We start from the raw sequence: 23,941 nt of genomic DNA, 5'->3' as shown, positions 1-23,941 counted from the left end.
GCTCAAACTGTTGGAAGACAGTCAAGCATTCAGAAGCTGGAACTGGGTCTAAAACTGATGATGAATGAGATGGATGAGAAGCCCTTAAAGCTGAGATTTTATCAGAGAAATACTTTAAGAATTTATCACAAAGAGCAGGGGAGGCATCCCTATAAGTGGTAGTGCAAGGGTTTATCACAGAATTAAAAGTATTAAAAAGTGCTCGGGGGTTGTGGCTATTAGTCATAATAATGCTAGACAAAAAGGCAGATTTGGCAGCTTTAACAGACTTTTGATACTTAGATAGACAATTTTGGAGGATGTCCAGAGAGACGTGGAGTTTGTCTTTCCTCCATTTTCTTTCAGCACGACGACATTCATGCCTAAGGGCGCGAGTAGTATCATTTAGCCAGGGTTGTGAGGATTTGGCACGTTTAATTCTCAGAGGTGCCACAGAATTAAGGATGTCAGCGCATGTAGTATAAAAGAGGTTAGCAAGCTCATCCGCTGATAAAACCCCATTACAGTTAGCATCAGAGAGGGGAGAGTCAAGGAAAGCATCAATGAAGTGGGCGATTGACTGTATGTATATATATATATATATATATATATATATGTATATACATATATATATACTGTATATATATATATACATATATACGTATATATATATATACATATATACGTATATACGTATATATACATATATACGTATATACGTATATATACATATATACGTATATACGTATATACGTATATATACATATATATATATATATGTATATATACATATATACGTATGTATATATGTATATATACGTATATATATATACATATATACATATATATATGTATGTATGTATATATGTATATATACGTATATATATATATACATATATACATATATATATATGTATATATGTATATATACGTATATATATACATATATACATATATATATATGTATATATATGTATATATGTATATATACATATATATGTATATATACGTATATATATATATACATATATATATATATGTACATATATATACGTATATACATATATACATATATATATATACGTATATATACGTATATATATATACATATATACATATATATATATATACGTATACATACGTATATATATATACATATATACATATATATACGTATATATATATACATATATACATATATACATATGTATATATACGTATATATATATACACATATATACATATGTATATATACGTATATATATATACACATATATATATATATATACACATATATATATATACATATATATATATACATACATACATACATACATATGTATATATATATATATATATATATATATATATATATATATATATATATATATATATATATATATATATATATATATATATACATATACATACATAAGTGGGCCGGGTCCTCCGAAGGCCGGGTAGGCTGGAAGTGAGAAATTAGACGGTCTAGCCTTCATACCTGCGTCACCAGCTGTCTGGATGGACTTTAATAAACTCAGCTGTCTGCTCCTTGCTATTGTTAAGGGTTCAGTATTGAGGAGGAGAGTAAAAACAACCATGGTCTAGAAGAGCTTGGTCGAACAATTGATTTTAATGACCACGCGCAGCGTGGGGAGATGCACACTGCAAAACATCAGCTGTAGATGTCCGCCCAAAAAGACACTTCAGATTGCTTTTGATTCATCAGGGTTAACGCCCCCTCATGCATCATCAGATACAATACATGCATACGTCAAATCAAAACCACAGTGACTTTTAACACAGTTTGAAAATAACATTGTCTCCGTCTCCACGGCAGGTGCTTCCTGTCCATCTTCTGACTCTCGCTTCTCCAAAATCTCGGGCCATGTTCTGCAACAAACTAGCAATTCTGCACGCACAAAAATGCAGTTGCAAGAAAATATATCTGAACTCTCACCTAGAACATAAGCCTACCTACAGTGTGTGCAGGTGTGTGTGTGTATGTGTGTGTCTCGACTAGGGATGGGTATCGTTTAGGTTTTATCCGATACCGGTGCCAAATCGGTACTTTTGAAACGGTGCCGGTGCTCAAATGGTGCTCAAACCGGTGCTTAAAGAATGGAGAACACAAAATTGGTCCAAAAACCTCTCATGTTCAGCTGGTTTTTTGTAAAAAGATAACAATGTTAGCCTTTTCTGCAGCTATGGGGCATATATGGTATCACTCTTGGCTGGAAGCAGTGCTTAAACAATGGAAAAAACACAAACTTTGTCCTAAACCTCTCATGTTCAGCTGTTTCCCTCTTTTTCTTTGGTCATTTTAGCTTTTTTGGCCAGGGTGAAGGGAGTATCTGCCATCAAACAAGAAGACAGCTGCATGTAGCTAGGATGATGTTTGCTAGTTCACCTTACCTGCATTAATGTAATAACGTGGTTAGCCTACTCAACGTAAATTACACACGAACAACATTAAGCTACTCACGCAGAGAAGAACGGCTGCTGCTGCATCATCATCCTCATCATTTCTGCTACACTGACAGGGCTAGGGGCCAGGACTCTCCTCTTCGGGTTTTTGGGGATGTTGCTAACTCCGGGTCTGATAACAGGCACCACACCCGCAGTAGATGTGCTCGGTGTGAGGTCTCGCAGCAAGCTATCAAATATGGCGCATTTCTCGGCTTTTAAAAAAACGTTATGCGTCGCCAGGTGTTTCATCGGATTTGAGGTGTTACCTCCTTTGCACAGTATCACAGTATCAGCTTAAAGCACTTGTTGCAGGCTGCTGAGTTTGCATCTTTTGCTGTGAAGTACAGCCAGACTTTGACCGCTTCACCTTGGGCATTTTTAATCTGTAGCTCTGCTCTAAAAGAACGTACGTACCTGGACCCGCCTACTATCCTCGGAAACGTAAAATGATTGGCTAGAAGTGTATCACAGCTCAGGAAAAAAAAGCACCGAAATAAAGCACCGAAGTGTGCGCTGCTTTTCGGTCTGGTTACTACCGTTTATGTCAGAACCGGTGCCACCGGTACCCATCCCTAGTCTCGACCTCACACGAACTTTGTCTTATGAGAAGAATGGCCAATTCTCATGTGCATAATAACCTAACTGAAACTATATCTGTAATATGTTGAATAAATGTTTTAATCAAGAACATCTACTAAAAGCTTAATCAAAGAATATAAAAGTATAAAAGATAATAATGAATAACCTGGTTATTCAAATAGCATCATTCAAACAGCTCCTCAAAATGACAACCAAAATGCACACTTTACAGAGGGAACAATAACATTTTAGAAGTATACTTCCTGGATGCAAAACATGCTCTGCAAAAGCCTGCGCTTCCTGTCTACTTTGGCACAGAGTGTACTCAGAGTTAAGCCTTTCTTTTATAATGCAATGTAATCTACATATAAACATTTAAGATTATGAAAAGCATTCAAAAGCATTTAAGATTATAGATTTAACTCAACAGTTTAAAGTGGTTATAACTGCACCTGTAATAAAGGCTAATTGGGTACCAATATGTTTAAACATCTGAATGCAATATCAATATTAATTATCAATGCAATGGTAATGATGATGGTTATTAACAATAGCAGCAAAATATCTCTCCAATCTCAATACTATCTAAAATATAACAGGACACTGGCGTAAATTCTCGATCATCTCACACTTCTGTTTAATCAGTTTTCCGTTTGATGTTTCTTCAGTTCTAATCTCAGCCAAACTGATTTACTCAGGAACAAATAAAACACTGAAAAAAGCCAAACAATAAAATGTTTAAGTTATCTAAGTGACTTATATATCATGTTTAACCTGAGTAGCGAAAGACGGCGGGGGTTTGAAAACGATGTACTCCCCGTACATCGTTCGCTGTTCTTGCCGGCTCTAGTGAGCCTTGAACCCCGGCTCGCTATGGAGCTGGTGGGTAACAGACGTCTCTGAAAACGTTGGAGCACTTTTGCAAATATGTGATGTCTTGATAAACCGAGCAGATATTTGAGGTTTACACAGCTACATTCTCGCCTAAAAATATCTTAAAAGTTTATTTTGTGACCCAGAAAGAATAATAAGAGTAATATTAAAACTAAGTAGCTCCCGCCATTGATGGAAACAGAAATTGGCTGGGCTGCGCTATGAATCCTGGGATATGGTGGGCCACGAAGGATACACCTGACCCGTCCTTCGAATCTGGGGAAAAGGAGAACGCATTTGTCGGCCGCATTCGGAGGAGTCTACGAATTTGGACAGCCTTCGTTGCGTCGCTGTGACGTAATTGGCCTACAAATGCGGCCTCGGGAGGATGCAGCCCATGAATTTGGGCGCCCCCAGTGTGTAACCCGCGTCTCATGTTTCCTGTTTAATTTGATAGTTCCTTGTCCTGCGTTTAGGGTATTCAGTTTTGCTTATTCCCTGTCTCGTCATGTTTGATCTCTCCCAGCTGTGTTCCCCGTGTTCTTCCACTTGTTTCTGGTTTACCCTTGTTCCTAGCTCCCTGTTTTCTTTTAGGTCCCCGTCCAGGTTTTCTTTTCTGTGTTTGTAAAGGTTTTGCTACAGTGCAATAAGCTGCTTCCTTCAGTTTACCTTATTGTTTCGAGTCCTGCGTTTAGGTCCTCATCCTGCCTGCAGCAGCACTCAGCATGATGGTAACAAATAGAAAAACTCAAATTGCTCTGATTGTTTATTCCAGTAACATTCCGTGACATCAAACTTCAGTTGGCAAATTTTTTTTATATTAATTTACCTATAAAGTATAGTAAATAACTTTCAAAAGGTGCAATGAAGAAGTGCAAATCCAAAGGTTTTCAGGGCTGGGCGTCTATTGTTGAATGCAAAATGACTCAGGACGGCAGCAAAGACGTCATTCTCTTCTCTGCTAAGCTGCAGTTTGGGAGTATTTGGGGGGATTTTTAGGAGGATATCTCATCCTGACTTTTGAAAAACAGTGGAGTGTTATGATAGAGAAAAAGAAGATGTAGTAAGATAAACTGATTATTAGCCTGGGTCTGCACATTAGATTTGCTGACAACATGACTTCTTTAAATGTTTTTTGTTGGCAACCAGGTTTACCGCGACTGCAGCACCGAAACAGGGGCTTCTAAATGTTTACCTGTTGGTGGAGAGGAAGCAGTAACACCACTACAGAAACATGAATACACCCATTCAGCTTTGGGTTAGTTAAAGCACATTAATCTATTTCTTAAGCGTCGAACTCGGGAGCCTTTTTTGAGTCTCTTTCAGGACTCTTTCAGAGTCTGACCACTGAAAACTACGCCCGGAGTCCGCTCATCAAGGCGTCGTGGAGTTGAAGGTCGGTGCCCAGTCGGGGTACGTATCCAGCGAGAACAAAGGAATTCCCCAAGTTGCCATGGCCAGCAGGACGGCGAGGACTCCAATCGTGTTGACGCCAAGTCCCGCCTTAACCTGCAGCAGACAGGATCAGATTTTTCTTGTGAATTATGGCCAGCATACATTTAGTGAAAGAGTTATTTCTAGTTGCAACCTCTATTTTCTTGTGACAGAACTCACCATATCTAGGGTGGTAAAGTGTCCATAGCCATACACCACAGCACCTGGTGGGTTGGACACTGGCAGGAGGAAGGAGAAGGATGTGCACAGGGTGGCGGGGATCAGGATGTACAAAGGGTTGACGTGTATGGCCTCGGCCTGAAGCGAGAACAATCTCTCATAAATATTTCCCACATTTGTGAGATTAAATAACAATAATTAGTTTTTATTATAAAAACTTTTATTAACATTCATTCAAAGGATTAAGGGGGGGGGGGGCAATATGTATTTACATGTAAATGTGTTAGTAACGTCTGTTTAAACGCGTTCCTGTGATTATGTTCGTGTTGGCCTGAAGTGAAGGTGCTTCAGGAAGGTGAACGCACGCAAAGCTACTGGTCCGGACGGGATTCCCGGCCGCGTCCTCAAGTCATGCGTGGCTCAGCTGGCTGGAGTGTTCACGCACATCTTCAACCTTTCCCTCTCTCTGTCTGTAGTCCCAGCCTGCTTCAAAATGGCCACCATCGTCCCTGTACCCAAATCCTCCACCATCTCCTCATTGAACGACTGGCGACCTGTAGCCCTGACCCCCATCGTAAGCAAATGCTTCGAGAAGCTGGTCAGGGACTTCATCTGCTCTGCACTACCCGACTCACTGGACCCTCTACAGTTCGCATACCGCCACAACAGGTCCACTGATGATGCCATAGCCCTGACACTACACACTGCCCTGTCACACCTGGAGAAGAGAGACACGTATGTGAGGATGCTGTTTGTAGATTACAGCTCAGCATTCAATACCATCGTTCCCTCGAAGCTGGACAGGAAACTGCAGGATCTAGGACTGAGCAGCTCCCTCTGCAGCTGGATCCTTAGCTTCCTGTCTGACAGACGCCAAGTGGTCAGACTGGGCAGCATCACCTCATCCCCCATCACACTGAACACTGGTGCTCCACAGGGGTGTGTACTGAGCCCTCTCCTGTACTCACTCTACAGCTACGACTGCACAGCCACTAACAGCTCCAACATCATTGTGAAGTTTGCGGACGACACTGCAGTGGTGGGTCTTATCACCAACAGTGATGAGACAGCTTACAGGGAGGAGGTCAGCGCCCTGACCCACTGGTGTCAAGACAACCATCTCACCCTCAACGTCGCAAAGACAAAGGAGTTGATAGTGGACTTCCGGAGGTGCAGAGAAGTACACACCCCCATCACCATCAACGGCGCTGCTGTGGAGAGAGTGAGCAGCTTCCGGTTCCTTGGAGTACATCTGGCTGAGGATCTTACGTGGTCAGTACACACAAACAAAACAGTGAAGAAGGCGCAGCAGCGCCTCTTCTTTCTCAGGAGACTGAAAAGATTCGGCATGAGCCCCCGCATCCTCAGGACCTTCTATCACTGTGCCATTGAGAGCATCCTCACTGGATGCATCACCACCTGGTATGGCAACAGCACCGCCTACAACTGCAAAGCTCTCCAGCGAGTAGTGCGGTGCTCTGAACGGATAATTGGAGGTGAGCTTCCCTCCCTCCAAGACATCTACAGGAAGCGGTGCCTGAGGAAAGCGGGGAGGATCATCAAGGACTCCAGTCACCCCAGCCATAAACTGTTCAGACTGCTTCCATCAGGAAGGAGGTTCTGCAGCATCCGGTCCCGTACCAGCAGACTGAGAGACAGCTTCTTCCACCAGGCCATCAGACTGCTGAACACGTCATAGACACCTCAGCTTCACTACTGGAACTTTAACATTATGCACTCCACACTGTACAGTAACGCCACTGTTTTGCACAATATCCAACTAACAACCTCTGTATATTTTATATATTTTATTTATTTTTTACTCTATTTAATTTGTAAAATATGTGTACACACACACACACACACACACACACACACACACACACACACACACACACACACACACACGTAGAAAAATATTTAGTATACACATCCAGAAATGCATATACTATTATATATTGTACATATATTTATTAGTTTCAGATGTAGCCATTCTTGTATTTTGCTTGTTTACATTATTGTATTTTGCACAACTCTGTTGCTTGTGAAGCTCGCACACAAGAATTTCACTCACATGTGCTGTACCAATGTACCTGCACATGTGATGTGACAATAAAAGTGATTTGATTTGATTTGATTTGATTTGAAATATCGCCCTCTGCTGGTACTGCAGCTTACTGTACCTTTTGCATGCATGTCCATTTCACGCTTTGAAGATGCAAAGCTTGGGATGGACGTGGTCGACGGGTGTGTCTAATGCATGCTTTGCAGTGATACTGGTTGAAAAGATAGACATTGCCAACTTGACATCCCCCCCTCTAACTTGGTCAGGATGCTATGTTCACAAACTGCCTCCGTTTGGACCTGTTCTTTTTGTATTTTTTTAAACCAGAGTCATTGTGGCAATTCAGGGAAATATTACGTGTGTCTGTAGCATATAGGTTTATATGGTTAAATGGTAATTGCGAAAAGTAAAACACAAGAGGAACAATGCATTTAAAAAAAAAAAGAAATTAATGAAAAACGATGTGTTTCAGGTCATTTTTACGGAGTAACGAGAAAGTAACGTGTAATGAATTACTTCCTCCTGTTAGTAATTAATTAATGTACTACATTACTTTTACGAAAAGTGTTCTAATATGTGCATTTTTTTTTAGTAATGACCCCAACACTGATCACAACAAAGAGGGGAAATATCTCCAACATGCGCCAACATGCAATTACTTTGCACAAATGTAATATCTTTGATTTACTGCCCGGGTGTGAAACTCTGTGATGGACCACCTGTGAACATCCAGACTACTCTTATTTCAAGAATTGTGCTCCACCAAAAAAACACAAGTATACAAATGAGTGGTTTGAATTGACCAGAGGAACGTGCTCAAGGCCAGCAGACAGAGGCACCATCTTCTTTTGGAGGTCAACGATGAGGGTTGAATCTCTCAGCCAACCCAGAGATCAGAGAACTAAATGTCCCTTAGAAAAGCTAAATGAGTAAGTTCTGCACACTTCCTGGAGAAACCCCTCCCTACTTATGGGGGGTCCGAAGGACTTGAGACAGAACTGTAAAAAGAGTTGTTAGCCTTGATGTGGTCGTCTCTTTTGTTGTAAGTTCCATATGCTCTGTTTTATGTTGAAACAAAATCTTAAAGCTCATAAACAGTACAAACTGCAGCTAAAGCAAAACACTGAAACAGCAGAACAACTCAGATGTCACAGCAGTTTCCCTCAAAAAAGCTGAATTTATCAGACTGAAAACACTGATGAGGTCAGGACTGAGGAGACATGAGAGGAATCTTGAAGACGTGTCTCTGCATAGTCTTAGCACTCGAGCACTTAAATTAATGCTTGAACTGGAGGCCGACCTCACGCTAAGTTGATGTTATGGAAGTTAAAGAATTTACAGGCATCAAATAGCATTTAGGCTCAACAAATGAAAAAGCAGATTCTGAAGAAAATGAATCATCTGGAAGCTGAAACCACACAGTTTTACTTATTTTTTCAGAGTTATTTTTCACTAATTTGGCTCTAGTGCTGGATTTGACGGTGAAACGGGGAACAACGCGCAGGAAAGGCCCAGACCAGCACCCGTGGTGCACAGCTGATTTCTAAAGAGCTCATTAATTCAACATGAGTATAAAATTGCTGCTCATCCCTTGCGTGTTGTATTTGTCGGGAGAAGCTAATCAGAAGAAAGTAGGGTTAAAGGGAGTGGATTTAAACGGTTTGTTTCAAGCAGACCATGAACGGAGGGATTCCTCCACAGCCCAGTGTAAGATAAATAATGATTATTTTAAGTACTCTAGTAAAGTCCAAGAATAAAATACTGAGCTCAAAATTGAACAGTAATTCTTAGCATTTTGGCGGATCTGTAAAGTATAACACACTGAACTAACCAGAGGAGAGAGAATGGGGAGGAAGATGGTGATGGTGGCAGCGTTGCTGGCCACCTCTGTCAGTGTGGTGGTAAGGAGGCAGGCCACTGTGACTGTGGCTAAGACCGGGAGGTCGCCCAGAGGTGTCATCAGCCTGGCCAGCCATAAAGACAGACCTGACTCCTGCACACACAAACAAACACACATGTTAAGTGTACAGCAGATTTTATACCAGCTTTAGGTGCCATTATATCAACCACTGGTTTCTGAAGGCCCATTTTGAAGATTTGACATGACATTTGTGGACATATGACCAGATGCAATGAGGACAGGCTGGTCTGACTGTGAAGCCATTTGTTCGTTAATTAATGATTTCAATTGTAGAGAAATTGTCAGTGGACAATGCACAGTTAGCCATACCATGGCAAAATTCACAAAAAAGACTTTTTTGTTCAGCTTGAGTCTAAATGAGTGACTGAGCCCATAAACTGAGCAGCAAAGTGCGTACAGAGGGCAATTCAAAGAGAAGGTGTTTGCACTGACCTCTGTAGGTCCTGAAGTCTTTTTACAACCACAGTCGGTTGGCCTATATCTTTATCTATCTCTATATCTGTCGCTGTTTATCTCTAGAGACAGAGATAGACAGAGATATAATTGAAGTGCACTCAAAACTATGTTATTTGAGTGTACTTATGGTTTAACTTTAAGCTAAACAATCTTGATCCTTTTTTTATTTCATGCTTTTCAGTAAGTTTTACTATAATCTTTCTGATCGTGAGCACTGACTGAAAACAATGTTGACACAATCAGGGGAGTAGTCCGGTTAAAGTTGTTGTAATCCCCAATGATCTGCACCAGAGAGCTGTTTTTTATCTGGACCTGAGGTTTTTCTGTGTTAGCTGTGAAAACTTTACAATGTTTGCATCAAATTTCTTCTTGTTCGGTATGAGGAAACTGTTCTGAATGAAGTGTAATTTGTATGTCAGCATACCTCTGCACCTTTAGCGAGGGCAAAGCCTCCACTGACCATCAGGGCAACTTGCCACGGCATGGAGGCCTGAAACTCTTTCCAGGAAATCATTGACTCTGAATGGAGAGAGAAAAACATTTACTGGGACTGATGGCACAGATGCTGAAAAACAGACAAGCTGTTCAGAACCTCTGAGATTTAAATGAGTGTTAATACTTTACTGATTTTAGGTATTCACACATTTCTGTGCAGCTTAAAGTTTATTTTTTTTATGTAAAAGCTTGATATACATAGGACACAATAACCAAAGAAGTGAGAATAATGTATTGTAGGAAAACTGTATTAAGAAGAATTAAGAAAAACAAAAGTTATCTACAGTAGTAAATCTACACTACTTAAACTCAACCAATTATGCTAATTTCCTGCTCTGGGGCTCTTTGAGTACTTGTGTTAGCCTTCAACGTCTGAGTAAACAACAAGCCACGTTCCATACATTTACCATATTTTCTGGAGGGTCCGTGAGCAGGTACGATGAAGAGGAGGACGCCCAGCACCAGAGCCACAGTGGCATCTGTGATGTAGTTGGATTTACTGAAAAACAGAAAAAGTGATCAGCTGGGTCATGGTTCATTGCTGCTGTGAAAAATCATAAATATATGTGTTTCCCAAAGAATCTGGTCTGATATTTGTCATTCTATCAAGAAACTGCCTGGAAAGGTCAAAACCAACAATAAGTCTGTTGGTTTCTACTGAAAGTGACTCCCAGATGAACTTCTCTGTATTAGAAAAGTTCTTTCGTGAAACAGCTGGTAACTCTGGTTCTTTGCATTACAAAGAGGAAACAATACATATTTTTAACAGTGTACGACTTCTCATGTTGCTCTTGGAAGAGGTGGAATTTTTCAAAATGATACTACATTTAAGAGTATTTGCTTCAAGGTTGTCTCCACATGCCTCTCTGGATGCTTCAGCACTACTGTTTATTTCTTCCTGAGAAATCTGTTCTGGCTGTTGAACAGACAGCAGTTTTAGGAGAGAGCCTGCAGCACATTCAGATACACGAATGTGCATGTGAACCACGATTTTTTTTCTTGATATTCATGGGGTTGTGCACTAATTTTCAAGCATCAGACTCCTGGAGGGGAGCTCGACTCTCCAGAAACACCTGAAGAGAACATTCAGCGGAAACTTTCAGGGTGCATATTATTGCCTGCAGGCATTATAGTTTCCATATCTCCATTTCAAGATCAAGTTTGAGTTGACACAGTGGCAGAGATCCAGAACAAATAGTAAGATTGTGACCTCTACAGAACGATCTATAGCAGGAGCGCTGTAGAAGGACACTGGACAAAATTAAACTATGGGTTTGTTGTTGTTGTTGCTTTAATGGGGAAAAAAATCGAGGGCTTTAAGATCACACCTTGTACTTGGGAATAAGTTTGAATAATTTCCAAGAAAATAAAAGAAGGTTGTGACTCACTGAGGGAAGAGGGAAGCCCAGCCGGGTATAAAACCTGGAGATCTGGTCAACCACAACAAAACCATGACCACAAAAACCACCCCGGTGAAGATCTCCTGAGAACTGGAGAGAGGGAACGAATGAATGTGTGAATGCATAAATTATCATAGGAATGTCTTTCTGTCAATAACTGATCAACAAGTAAATGAATGATGGCAATCTAAGGTAATGTAAAACCCTCTGTATTATTAAATAAATTCCTGAATGAAAATATAGCTCTTTAAAAGAGTTATATTGTAAGTTATATATGTGCTGACAGAGAGAGAGTTCACCAAACCTCCAGGCTATAGATGTCTTTATCCATCTCATTTGGCCTGAGTTGGTCAGTTTGTGAGATAAATGTCTCCCTCTCATGAATATAAAACCAGGTGGCCCTTGCCTTGTTATGTTCAAAGTGCACCCAAAAAACAAGTAAATAAATAAATACATTTATTCTGAATGAATCCCAAAAACGAAAAGAAAAAGACTGAAAAATGCAGAAGCAATGTCTCTTTGTAGAAATCATGACCTGTCTGCACAACAAAGCAAACAAAAACTGTGAAGGTTTTTCTACAGAAGAACGCTTCAGGCAACCTTCTGGAGACCCTTAGTCATTCTGGATTAGGCAGGTTGTCCCAATAAAATTCCAAATAAGGGGTTAAAAAATGGGGTAAACATTTATATTCTGATTATTTTTACCATGTGTATTAATATAGGTGTTTTAGACGATACATATATAGTTCAATTTTTATGTTTGTTTGTTTTTTATTCAAAACACCGAATACAAAAATGAATGACCATTCATTTGCCTGTTTCTAATATTTGAGGTCAGTGAATGGATGAATAGATAAATGGGCATATTAATGCCTGACAGCAGTAATGATCACGCATGAATGAATAAATGATCAAGCTGATTACTTTGAAGAATAAACAAGTGTGTAAATGAACGAATGAGAGATCACCGAATGGCTCCCAGCTTCTTGTACTCGTCTTCCAGCACCTTTTTCACCGCCCTCTCTCTCTCAGACTGCTCTCCCCGACACTGCCACAGGAACTTGAAGCTGCGTAAGAGAGAGAGAGAGAGAGAGAGAGAAAGAGGAAGTGCCCACACTGAATTTAATGACTGACTGTGTTTGGTTAAAAGCACAGATAGACAATGAAAAAATAATTATATATTTACATAGTTGTGAAACTATATAGTCAGCACAGTGGTGCGTGGTTAGCGCTATTGCCGCACAGCAAGAAGGTCCTGAGTTTAATTCCACCATCAGGCCGGGGTCTTTCTGTGTGGGCGTTTGCGTGGGCAGTTTGTGGGGATAGGCAAAAACTGCCCATAGGTATGAATGCGGGAGTGAATGTGAGTGCGAATGGTTGTCTGTCTCTGTGTGTTAGCCCTGCGACAGACTGGCGACCTGTCCAGGGTGTGCCCCACCTCTCGCCCTATGACAGTTGGGACCCCCCGCGACCCTGAAAAGGATAAGCGGAAGCGGATGGATGGATGAAAATATATAAATTATAACCAAGTTATTCAAATACTTAGTGGGTCTGAATTTTACTTTCACTAGCTGGGACCACATCTTCAGTTACGATGAATGATGATGGATGAGAGACCGTGGACTGATGCTGCGATTTGGGGAAGGCCTCGGAGGGGACTGGCAGCAGCTCCTGGGTGGGGCAGATCCCCAAAGAAGGCATCCCCTAGCAGAAGCGAAGATTGGACATTGTGAAGGTCTTGGAGATTGTTGCGAATGTATAACTGGTAGTCTTGTGATGACCATCGGACCGTGAGCTTGATTAAGTGGTCCGTAATTCCTTTGCGGGAGGCATAAGTTGCTGTACCAATGTGGAAGGAATGGCCAAAGAAGAGATTAGGAGAAATCCTGGACACCATAAAACTTGCCAAAAATGTGAAAGAAACTATGATCTGGGTGGGATGTGGCTGGATTCGATGATGAGCTGAAGGTCTGAATGTAAGTTATGCTGGGATTTTCTGAGGTAGAGGTAATGGGTCAGCAATTCTAAGGGGCTTAAAGGTGAGTTTATTTTAAAGTAAAATATCAAAAAGCGGCTGCGCAATTGGTTGGTTTTGCTTTGTCTGAAGAAGAAGATGAAGCAGTTTTTGGAGACTGGGCGGCGGTTGCTTAAGCAGGGATAAAGATCCGGATGGAATTTTGTCGATAAGGAGGTCAATTCTGAACAGCGTAGAAACCCGAAGAAGGCAAGCAGCAACATAGTGTGCAGGCCAGTAAGTAGTCACTGTACTTCAGCCGGAGCATGGAAATGCAGTGATAAAGAAGTTAGGGGCAAACGGCATGGGGTTGCAATGGGAGCCTGACGTTGGAGACCTTTGATGAGTAGCAAGCTGAGATGGGTTTAGAGGTCAAGCAACGCCCCCTGTGAGCACATGACGATGGGGCCGTCGCGGCTGTTGATCAACCTGGGTGGAGTAGGCTGGTTGAGTAGTGGAAAAATCAGCTCTGTCAGATCTATATATTTACAAGCAATGATTTGTTGGCAAAGGTAAGCGGATACTGGGAAAGAGGTGACCCTAAAATGACGTTGCTCTATGCTCAGGCTGCTGGGGAACATCCCACAATGCACTGAGTACTGCAGTTTGTATTTGAGTTTGTCTGTCCATATTCTCCATTTTTGTCTTCTCCTCTCTTACTCCCTCCTAACCAGTCACAATAAAAGCCCCCTCGCCGGGCCTGGTTTTATTGGAGGTTCCTCCCCACCATCTCCAAATGTTTACTGAAGAAGGACGACCTGCACATTAGGACCCTCTGATGTTTACATTATATTACAATCTCATCTCACTGGCAGCAAACATCAGCTGATGGTTCAACCTTTGACCACATCTAATATAGTGAACTATTAAAGATACTCTCCCCCCCCCCCCCCCCCCCCCCCACACCCACAGTTGCTACAGAACTGCAGAGTGCTTTAAAATTCACCTCCATCCCTGCTCTTCCTTTTTCTGTTCTTCCTGCTGTCATCTGCTCTGTTATTTCCTGAAGTCCGACTACTGCCTTATTTCTTAAATATCAATGACTGCAAATGCAAATAACACCATCCATCCATCCATCTTCATCCGCTTTATCCGGGGCCGGGTCGCGGGGGCAGCAGCCTAAGCAAAGAGGCCCAGACCTCCCTCTCCCCAGCCACCTCCTCCAGCTTATCCGGGGGAATACCAAGGCGTTCCCAGGCCAGCCGAGAGATATAATCTCTCCAGCGTGTCCTGGGTCTGCCCCGGGGCCTCCTCCCGGTGGGACATGCCTGGAACACCTCACCCAGGAGGCGCCCAGGGGGCATCCTTGTCAGATGCCCGAACCACCTCAGCTGGCTCCTTTCGATGTGGAGCAGCAGCTGCTCTACTCTGAGCCCCTCCCGGATGGCCGAACTTCTCACCCTATCTCTAAGGGAGAGGCCAGCCACCCTTCGGAGGAAGCTCATTTCTGCCGCTTGTATCCGCGATCTCGTTCTTTCGGTCACTACCCACAGCTCGTGGCCATAGGTGAGGGTAGGGACGTAGATCGACCGGTAAATTGAGAGCTTCGCTTTTACACTCAGCTCCCTCTTCACCACGACGGACCGGTGCAGCGTCCGCATTACTGCAGCTGCAGCCCCAATCCGTCTGTCGATCTCCGGCTCCCTTCTCCCATCACTCGCGAACAAGACCCCGAGATACTTGAACTCCTCCACTTGGGGCAGGAACTCATCCCCGACCCGGAGTGGGCACTCCACCCTTTTCCGGCTGAGAACCATGGCCTCAGATTTGGAGGTGCTGATCCTCATTCCCGCTGCTTCACACTCGGCTGCGAACCGTTCCAGTGCGAGCTGGAGGCCCTCACCCGATGAAGCCAACAGAACCACATCATCTGCAAAAATCAGAGATGAGATTCTGAGGCCACCAAAGCGAAAGCCCTCCGCCACTTAGCTGCGCCTAGAAATCCTGTCGGTTGTATAGGGATCGAATGGCCCGTAGCAATGGGCCAGACACCCCATATTCCCGCAACACCTCCCACAGGACACCCCGAGGGACACGGTCGAATGCCTTCTCCAAGTCCACAAAACACATGTAGACTGGTTGGGCAAACTCCCATGCACCCTCAAGTATCCTGGAGAGGATAAAGAGCTGGTCCAGTGTTCCGCGACCAGGACGAAAACCACATTGTTCCTCCTGTATCCGAGGTTCGACTAACGGACGAACTCTCCTTTCCAGCACCCTGGCATAGACTTTCCCAGGGAGGCTGAGGAGTGTGATCCCCCTGTAGTTGGAACACACCCTCCGGTCCCCCTTCTTAAAGATGGGGACCACCACCCCGGTCTGCCAGTCCACAGTCCACATGCAAATAACACATTTTGGGAAAATATTGCAGACTTTTGGAGGATAGTTTGGAGTGTCCCCTCTGCAAATCGATACCTTTTCCCCTGGTAGGGTCTCCCATGGTGTGCATGCTGCGGTGGGTATCCTAGGATCCCCTCGGCTTGCTGCCTGTACTTTGGGGTTTCTCCCAGCAGACGAGCGGGTTTCTTCCCTGCGCCTTCGGGTGAGTGAACAGGTCCTGACTGTTGTCTGCTCTTATGTGCCGACTGACGGTTCAGACTACCCAGCCTTCTTGGAGTCCCTGGGTGGGGTGCTTGAAGGTGCTCCACCTGGGAACTCCGTTGTCCTACTGGGAGACTTCAACGCTCATGTGGGCAACGTTAATGAGACCTGTTTGAACATAAGAGTGTCCATACATGCATGGACACCCTAGTCTGCAAGTCAGTGATCGATTTTACAATCGTATCACCAGACCTGCGGCCATTTGTTCTGGACACTTGGGTAAAGAGAGGGGCTGAGCTGTCAACTGATCACCACCGGGTGGTGAGTTGGATCAGGTGGCGGGGGAGGACGCTGGACAGACCTGGCGCACCCAAACGTATAGTGAATTTGTGCTGGGAACACCTGGCAGAGGCCATAGGTTTGTGAGATCGTCTACGCATACCTCCGGCAGAGCTTCAAGGGCATTCCGAGGGAGAATGGTGACATTGAGGCTGACTGGACCATGTTCAGCACCTCCATTGCCAAACCAAATGTTGGGCACCAGAGGTGAAGGGATCCACAAAGCTGAAGAAGGAGGCCAATCTGGCTTGTTTAGCTTGTGGGACTTTGGAGGCAGTTGATATGTACCGACAGACCAAGCGGAACATGGCTTGGGCAGGGGCTGAAGCAAAAAGTCAGGTGTGGTAGGAGTTTGGAGAGGCCATGGAAAAAGACTAAAAAGAGATTCTAGCACACCGTCAGGTGACTCAGGAGGGGAAAGCGGTGGCCTACCTGCACTGTGTATATTGCGGATTGAACGCTACTGACTTCGACTGAAAACATCTCTGGATCTCGTTTACAAGAGACAAGAGAAGGAAGCGGAAGATCGACAGATGGATTGGTGCTGCGGTTGCAGTGATGTGGACGCTGTACCGGTCTGTCGTGGTGAAGAGAGCTGAGTTTAAAAGCGAAGCTCTCATTTTACCAGTCGATCGACGTCTCTACCCTCACCTATGGTCACGAGCTGTTGATTGTGACCGAAAGGACGAGATTGCTGATACGAGTGATGGATGGGCTGGTGGCCAGGCAGAGGGAATTCTGGGCTTCTCTGCTTAGGTTGCTGCCCCCACAACCCCGCCCCGGATTACTGGAAGAAGATGGGTGGATGCATGGATGGATGCATGGATTGATGGTTTCGAGTGTTTTTATGGGGGTGGTTTTTGGCTCTGTTTAAAGGGTACTACAGTATATGCACTGTATTTTAAAAGTTCAGTTAACAGCTTAGCTGATCTTCCAGCCGCTTCAATGGCTACCTGTAGGTGTGCGGTGGACTGGCCAACAGTAAACCTTCAGAATAAAAAACTTGCACATTTAAGTTGCTTTAAATAGGCCCACAAAACTGTCAAACAGCATTTATGTTCTTTAGTTCCTTTTTAAAGAACTTAAAGTTCGAGAGCAAACCAGCCGTGTTGAATGACACTGTTTTATGTAGTCTCTGTTGATGGCATTATTAACAAAGCACAAAAGCATAAATATGAAAACAAATGGTTCATCATCGTCAAAACTCTAATAAATATTCACAACAATAAAGACATAAATGTGATGTGATGATACTTTCACTAATTAATCAATGCAAAGAAATCAGAATAGGATGATGAAACTGATAAAAGAGAAAAAATAATGGAGTGTGCACAAAGAGTAGTCAGAATAGAATAGCACTGATAGCAGGTGATTGGCTCTGCAGATGGTATGCTGACACTCACTCTGAGCCAATGAAGATCCAATACAGCCACAACCATGTCATCAGCAGCATGATAACACTGATGGGCAGGCACAACAGGAGCCAGTTGGCAAAGTTGATGCTGTTGCAGTCTGGGTAAACGCTGAATGTAAAGACAGTGTTTGGAGAACATTGGTTTTTTTTTTTTTACAGCAGTCTTTCAATCATTTAGTTCATTCTAGCTGTGCAGCAGACTGAATTAACCAAACATGAACGGCAAGCCTTCATTTGTGCCTGTTCATGTTTCTAAAGTAGAATCACTTTAAAGTCTCTTTGTGCTGGTTTTTATCGACTTTATGTTCCTGAAGACTAAAAGAAAGATCGTATGTGTGTTTTCATTAGGTAGGGTTTGTGTTGGTGTGTAGGGCTGTAATTGGAGGTTTCTGATGTTAAATGGTAATTATGAGACAATATGTTCAGAGTAATTTTACAGAGAAACTTGAAAGTAATGAGTAGAGAAAACAAGTTACTTTCTCTGTGGAGTAATTAAGTAACATACTGGATTAATTTTAGCTGTGTTCTGTGTAATAAGAGTAAAACATTACTTTTTTGGAATAATGATCCTGAGTAAAACTTCATTACAACAGAGAGGGGATGTACCTCCAGCATAAGCAAACATTTGACCACACAGCTTGCAATTCATTTGCATGAATGTAATGTCTTTGATGTCCTGACTTGCCATGGTGACTCTCAAAGTGCAGCCAATGAGAATTGATAGATTCTACTTACAAGACACTCACCGGTTGAGGTGCTCAGCGAATATGAGGTTAGGAGAGGTTCCGGGCAGCGTGGTGATGCCGCCGATGTTGGAGGAGTAGGCAATGCCGATGCACATGGCTTTGCATAGCATCCGACCCTGTTGACATCCTGTGTCCCTGTGGGAGGCCGTGGGTACGTTTTCTGCAGCCTGTAAGACAAAATGCAGAGAGAAGCAGATTTAGTGGAAGTAGCAGAACATGCAGAACTGGAAAAATATCAAAGAATAATTTTATTCTGTGTTTATTTGGTGCTTTTTTGCACCTCGTCTGCTGCAGGCTGCGACTCTGCTGGTATTTGAACAGAAGTGAAGGTTTCTGTGGGGACATCTGGCTCTGTGCTGTCACTGAGAGAGGAATAAGGGATTCAACTGCTCTTCAAGCACATCAGAAACAAAAACTTAGAACACCCTGAACCCAGAGGGCAGCAGTGAATCCCCATGCTTTACATACCTCAGAGCTTCTTTATTTTTTGCAGTACAGTTGTTGATTTCTGAAAAAATGACAGATTATGGTCAGGGCCACAAGTTCCATCCTACTGTAAGCTCAAAGACACACAGCTATCTCACACTTTTAATTATATTTTGTGCTTTTATAAAGTAAAGTATACTGTTTGTGCAGGTACCGTCCAGCTCCAGGGTAGGGTTGTCTTCACCAGAGTATCCCTCTTCATTCGCCTTTAGAATCTGTTTGAGAACAGCATCTACGATGGGCATCACCATGGTAACAGCTGATGTGTTTTGGACCCACATTGAGAGGAAGGCACAGCCGGACATGAAGCCAAGCAACAACCTGAAGGAGACAGTGGTGTGTTCAAAAAGCAACAATGGAGCCTTCACACTTAAATCTCGAAGAAATACAAAATTTGAATCCAACAGCAGAGAACGAAGATGCTCACCAAGCAGGGTTGACCCCCACCAAGGTGACGAGCCTCAGGGCGACTCTGCGGTGGAGGCCCCACTTCTCGATGGACGTGGCGAGGCAGATAACACCCACAAGCAGGAAGTGGAAGTTATTAAAATACTCCTTTGCCACCTAGAGGAGAAAGGTGATTTTAGAACAGAGAGTGCATCTACAGGGTAATTGAGGAAGAGGAGTTAAAATTTAAGCCCATTTTCAAATTTGAGTTTTTGGCCAAAGAAAATGTTATACAGGGAGTTAACAAGTAACAGATAAACCAATTAAAAATACAGCTTTAAAAAACACACAGATGCACTGGAAAATATTAAATAATTGGATCAGTACCAACAATTGTTCTGAGCTGTAAATCATACAGAGCAAGAAATTAGGAAAACAGGGCTCTTTATTATTTGTCAAGAAAAAAAAGAAAAATTTCATGTTGAAGTCAGTGCTTCTTTTTCCACATGCAGGGACACAAGTAGCACATCTGCTGCTGTGCATTCATAAAGAATAACAATCCTTAAGACGAAGAACATTTTGTCCTCTGTAACTCTGATTGACTCACATTGGAGGACGACATGATACCACACAGGGGGAAGAGGATGGCGGGGAGCATGGCGGTCATGGACAGTGGAATGACCTCTGTTATCCAGTATATTGCCATCAGCAGCAACACAAAGCCACATTCTGCCTCCTACAGGGAAAACACGATTACACACACACAAACACATCGATGACTGTAATTATAGCTAAAGGTCATTTTTATATAAATGTAATGCAAAGATTAGACGCAGCAGCTTGTCCACTAAGCCAGAGTCTCTCTCGTCACTCAGCAGCTACCTTCAAACACCTTTAGCTAGTTATTTGGACTGAAGCATTGTCTAATTTAACCTTCATTCCAGCAGTTATCTTTCTATTATCTTTACTTTTTTCTTTTCTTTTTTTGAACCATCCAGTTGTGGATCTGCATGAACATTTCCACCACCAGGCTTCACAATCAGGGCCCAGCATTTTGGGTGTCACACTATCAAGTTCTGCTTGATAGTGCAATAATGTTTCCCGTTTTTATTATTATGAGCTTGTCTGTTGATTTTGTCAGTCTTGAATTCTTGCAGTTACTTTGCATATCGGAAGTTATTAGTTCCCTTCACTTCACATTCTTTTCCTTTGAGTCCTTTCCTTATGCAGAGTTTACGTTTCTGTTGGAGTTTCCTTGTTTGGTTTTTAGTGGTTGTTTGTGTCTAATATTTATTGTTACTTCCTCACCCATAATTGCATCGATCTCATGCAGACATGTCTCTTTTCCTCACTGATGTGTCGACCTGAATGCTCCCCATTTAAAAAAAAATAGTGCCGTCTCCCCCTTGTGCTTTGTCTCAGCTATTCTCTCATGTGCTCTGTGTCAGTTTATGCTGTGCACTTGATTTGCTGCTTCATGGACTTTCATGGAATTCTAGGTTCTCCTGAAACAATCTTGTTCTGATCTGTACTAAATATTAGACTTGTAGTCAAGACCGCCTAAACCAAGACAATACCAAGACCAGAGGGTATCGAGACCAATACAAGACGAAGACTAAGACAAAGTCGAGACGAGACCGAGACAAAAAAGTCTTTAAACTGCAGCCAGATGCTGCTTTGTTTACGGGTCTCAGGCATATTTATGTGTTTTTGCGATGCACTCGCACAGCCCTCCTCACCGCTGTCTACTGTCTCACTCACTTACTGAGAGGACAGACGCACGCTCCACTTGACTGTCACGTCTCTCACCCTCTCTGTTTTTCACATAATGATATTATCCTATATCCTCGCACATGATTGGCCACAGTATGGAGGGATTGGAGCATAGCTGAGCCACTGTGTGAGAGCTGAGCAGCGAAAGGACATTGAGGAGCGGCTCTCGCTCAATGGGAGTCGACTCTTCTGATTCACCACAAAGCACTCTCTAAGCACGGCTCTTAGAGCTGATGCTTTTGCGCATGACACATTATCGAATGTTACGTTGTGTGTCATGGATACTGTTGACTCCAAATCTCCTGACCACTATGTCGATCTGAGACAGCAAGACCGAGACAGCGAGACCAAGACAAGACTGAGGGATTCGAGACCAAGACCACGTAAAAGTGGTCTCGAGACCACTAACTAAATCCAACTAAATATATCAAATCTTATTATAGCCTGAAAAACAAAATCCCACTGGCAAGCTTTGTTTTTGCACTGCAAAGGCTTTCCTTTGACCTATTTTCAATGTAGGTCAAACTTTCTGTAATCGGATATTGAGCTTTATTTGCAATCCCAGACAAGTCATTTGTTAACTGAAATTGTAAAAACTAACCATGAGGTTTCATTTTATGTGTTTTCATTTTATGAGTATATAAAGTTTTATATGCAGAAAGTTTTTGAAAAGGATCAAGGGTCAGATGGCACTAAGTACAAGGGTCTGTTAGCCGTATTTATAGTGACGGGAAAAAGTGTAAAAGATCTCGTAGTGCTTAGAGTTGAAAAAAGTGTATAAGTACAAATCCATGACTGGCTGATAGGAAAGCAAATAAAGAGCGAACGTAAACTTAATAAAGCACAGAGACTGTTCAGATCATCACAAAAACTCTACAATAGCTACAACCTACTGAGATCATATCATAAAGTTTATGTGCTATACAATTAAAACTAGCAGTGGCAACATATTTCACAATATGCAAATAATGATAGGAGCTGCTTAAAAACACTGATCAGTGCAATTTCAGTTAAATGAAACTGTTATGGAGGGGATACAGTTCCCGTCATATTTGTGCACGCACCTTTGTTCCGATGACCAGAGGAAGAGGGAGCAGCAGCAGCGGCGTGAGGATGATCAGGAGAAGGCTGTGATAGTTCCACAGTGCTTCGCTCAGCTTCGTCAGCATCCTTCGGTCGTACATTGTTTTCTTCTCTCCTGCTGGTTCCTACTGTGACCCTGCAGTTATTTGGCTGTGATATATTAGAGAGGGTAATAATTGACCAAGACTGAGAGGCTGGAAACCAGTTTGGGGAAGTCCTCCAACTACTGGAAGCTTCATTTTACATTTCCTTATCAGTTTTCTTGAGCAAGATACAAAAGCTCATTAGTAACTGTTGGTTATCTCTCCACTAAGACAAAGGTCAGATGTTAATGTGACAAGGCTTTTCATTTATTTCAAGCGTGGTGCTTGAAAGGGTCAATGTCAGTAGTTTCGCTGGAACTACAAATGCTTTTTTCACACCTAATGGAAGTATACCGATTCACAAAACATTTATATGTATCGGTGGTGTGTACTCCATTGTGTGTTATTAATGCTAAAATTTCTTAATCTTCCTTTTGACTTTGTCACAGACTCTGACATAAGAACCAAAACATAAAGGATGCAAAGTTTCTTATCAAGAATCATTTTTATTAAAGTATGTATAGCAAGTATACATATACAGACTTAATAAGTTGCTTCTAGTGGGCAATATGATACTGTTTCTGTACTTGTTTCGGATCCTGATTTTTAAGGGTTTATTTTTTGTTTGATCTTGTTGTAAAATATTTTAAACACAATATTTATTTGCTAGAATGCCGGCCTGCATCATTTAAAATCATCACTAGATTAAAAAACATGATAAGGACTGTTATGTGATTACATGTTGAATAGTCAGAAGTAATAAGACACATGTTGAAAACCCCAGAGCTCCATTAAAGTTTAGCTGAGTTTATAGCCTGTTGCCTTTGACCCACAACTAATGACTAAACCAAATTCATGAAAATACTTTCACAAACAAACTTTCCAGATGGAATGTGCACCGAGCTGACAGCATCCAAACCTCTTAAATTTATGAGTTAGACTTTAATCAAGAAAATGTTATTAAGGGATTAACAGATAAGAGTTTTACAGTACTGTGTAATCTCTTTGAGTCACTCCTGATTTCTTTATATTTTGCTTCCAAGGAGCCAGACTTTATTTTTTTAAAGAGCTCTTTCAGTCTAGTCCTTGTAGCTTACAATTTTCAGAGAAATGTTTGCTTTTGTTTGTTAAGTCAATCAACACTGACCTATGAATCATTCAACCATAGAAAAGACACCAAACTCAAGGAACGAATCAGTGTTGTGTCTACACATAACAGATAAC

The 23,941-nt window shown here is 42.3% G+C and overlaps 1 protein-coding gene across 1 annotated transcript; it reads right to left on the bottom strand.

Annotated features, from left to right (window-relative positions):
• Positions 1–1,621: 1,621 nt before the first annotated feature.
• On the bottom strand, positions 1,622–22,862 carry LOC101472094 (solute carrier family 13 member 1). The gene is made up of 15 exons (XM_014409339.4): positions 22,616–22,862; positions 20,386–20,514; positions 19,819–19,955; positions 19,546–19,712; positions 19,374–19,413; positions 19,186–19,267; positions 18,906–19,072; positions 18,149–18,268; positions 12,820–12,918; positions 11,840–11,941; positions 10,859–10,950; positions 10,381–10,475; positions 9,411–9,572; positions 5,515–5,652; positions 1,622–5,409 (listed from the first exon to the last, which is right to left on the bottom strand). Exons 1-15 carry the CDS (start codon positions 22,733–22,735, stop codon positions 5,275–5,277), a joined length of 1,785 nt encoding a protein of 594 aa, XP_014264825.2. The 5' UTR covers positions 22,736–22,862; the 3' UTR covers positions 1,622–5,274.
• Between the last annotated feature and the right edge of the window lie 1,079 nt (positions 22,863–23,941).

Source organism: Maylandia zebra, linkage group LG7 (genome assembly GCF_041146795.1).
Source record: "Maylandia zebra isolate NMK-2024a linkage group LG7, Mzebra_GT3a, whole genome shotgun sequence".
In the NCBI taxonomy this organism is placed as follows: domain Eukaryota; kingdom Metazoa; phylum Chordata; class Actinopteri; order Cichliformes; family Cichlidae; genus Maylandia; species Maylandia zebra.
Note: the sequence above shows the minus strand (reverse complement) of the source record. Positions and strands in the feature narration are given on the sequence as shown.

Coding starts and splice junctions, on each gene's coding strand:
- LOC101472094 (XM_014409339.4), bottom strand. CDS start 22,735: ATGTACGACCGAAGGATGCTGACGAAGCTGAGCGAAGCACTGTGGAAC. Junction 19,073..19,185: donor CGCAGCCTGCAGCAGACGAG/GTGCAAAAAAGC, acceptor TTTGTCTTACAG/GCTGCAGAAAACGTACCCAC. Junction 5,653..9,410: donor TCCCCATTCTCTCTCCTCTG/GTTAGTTCAGTG, acceptor TTCTCGCTTCAG/GCCGAGGCCATACACGTCAA.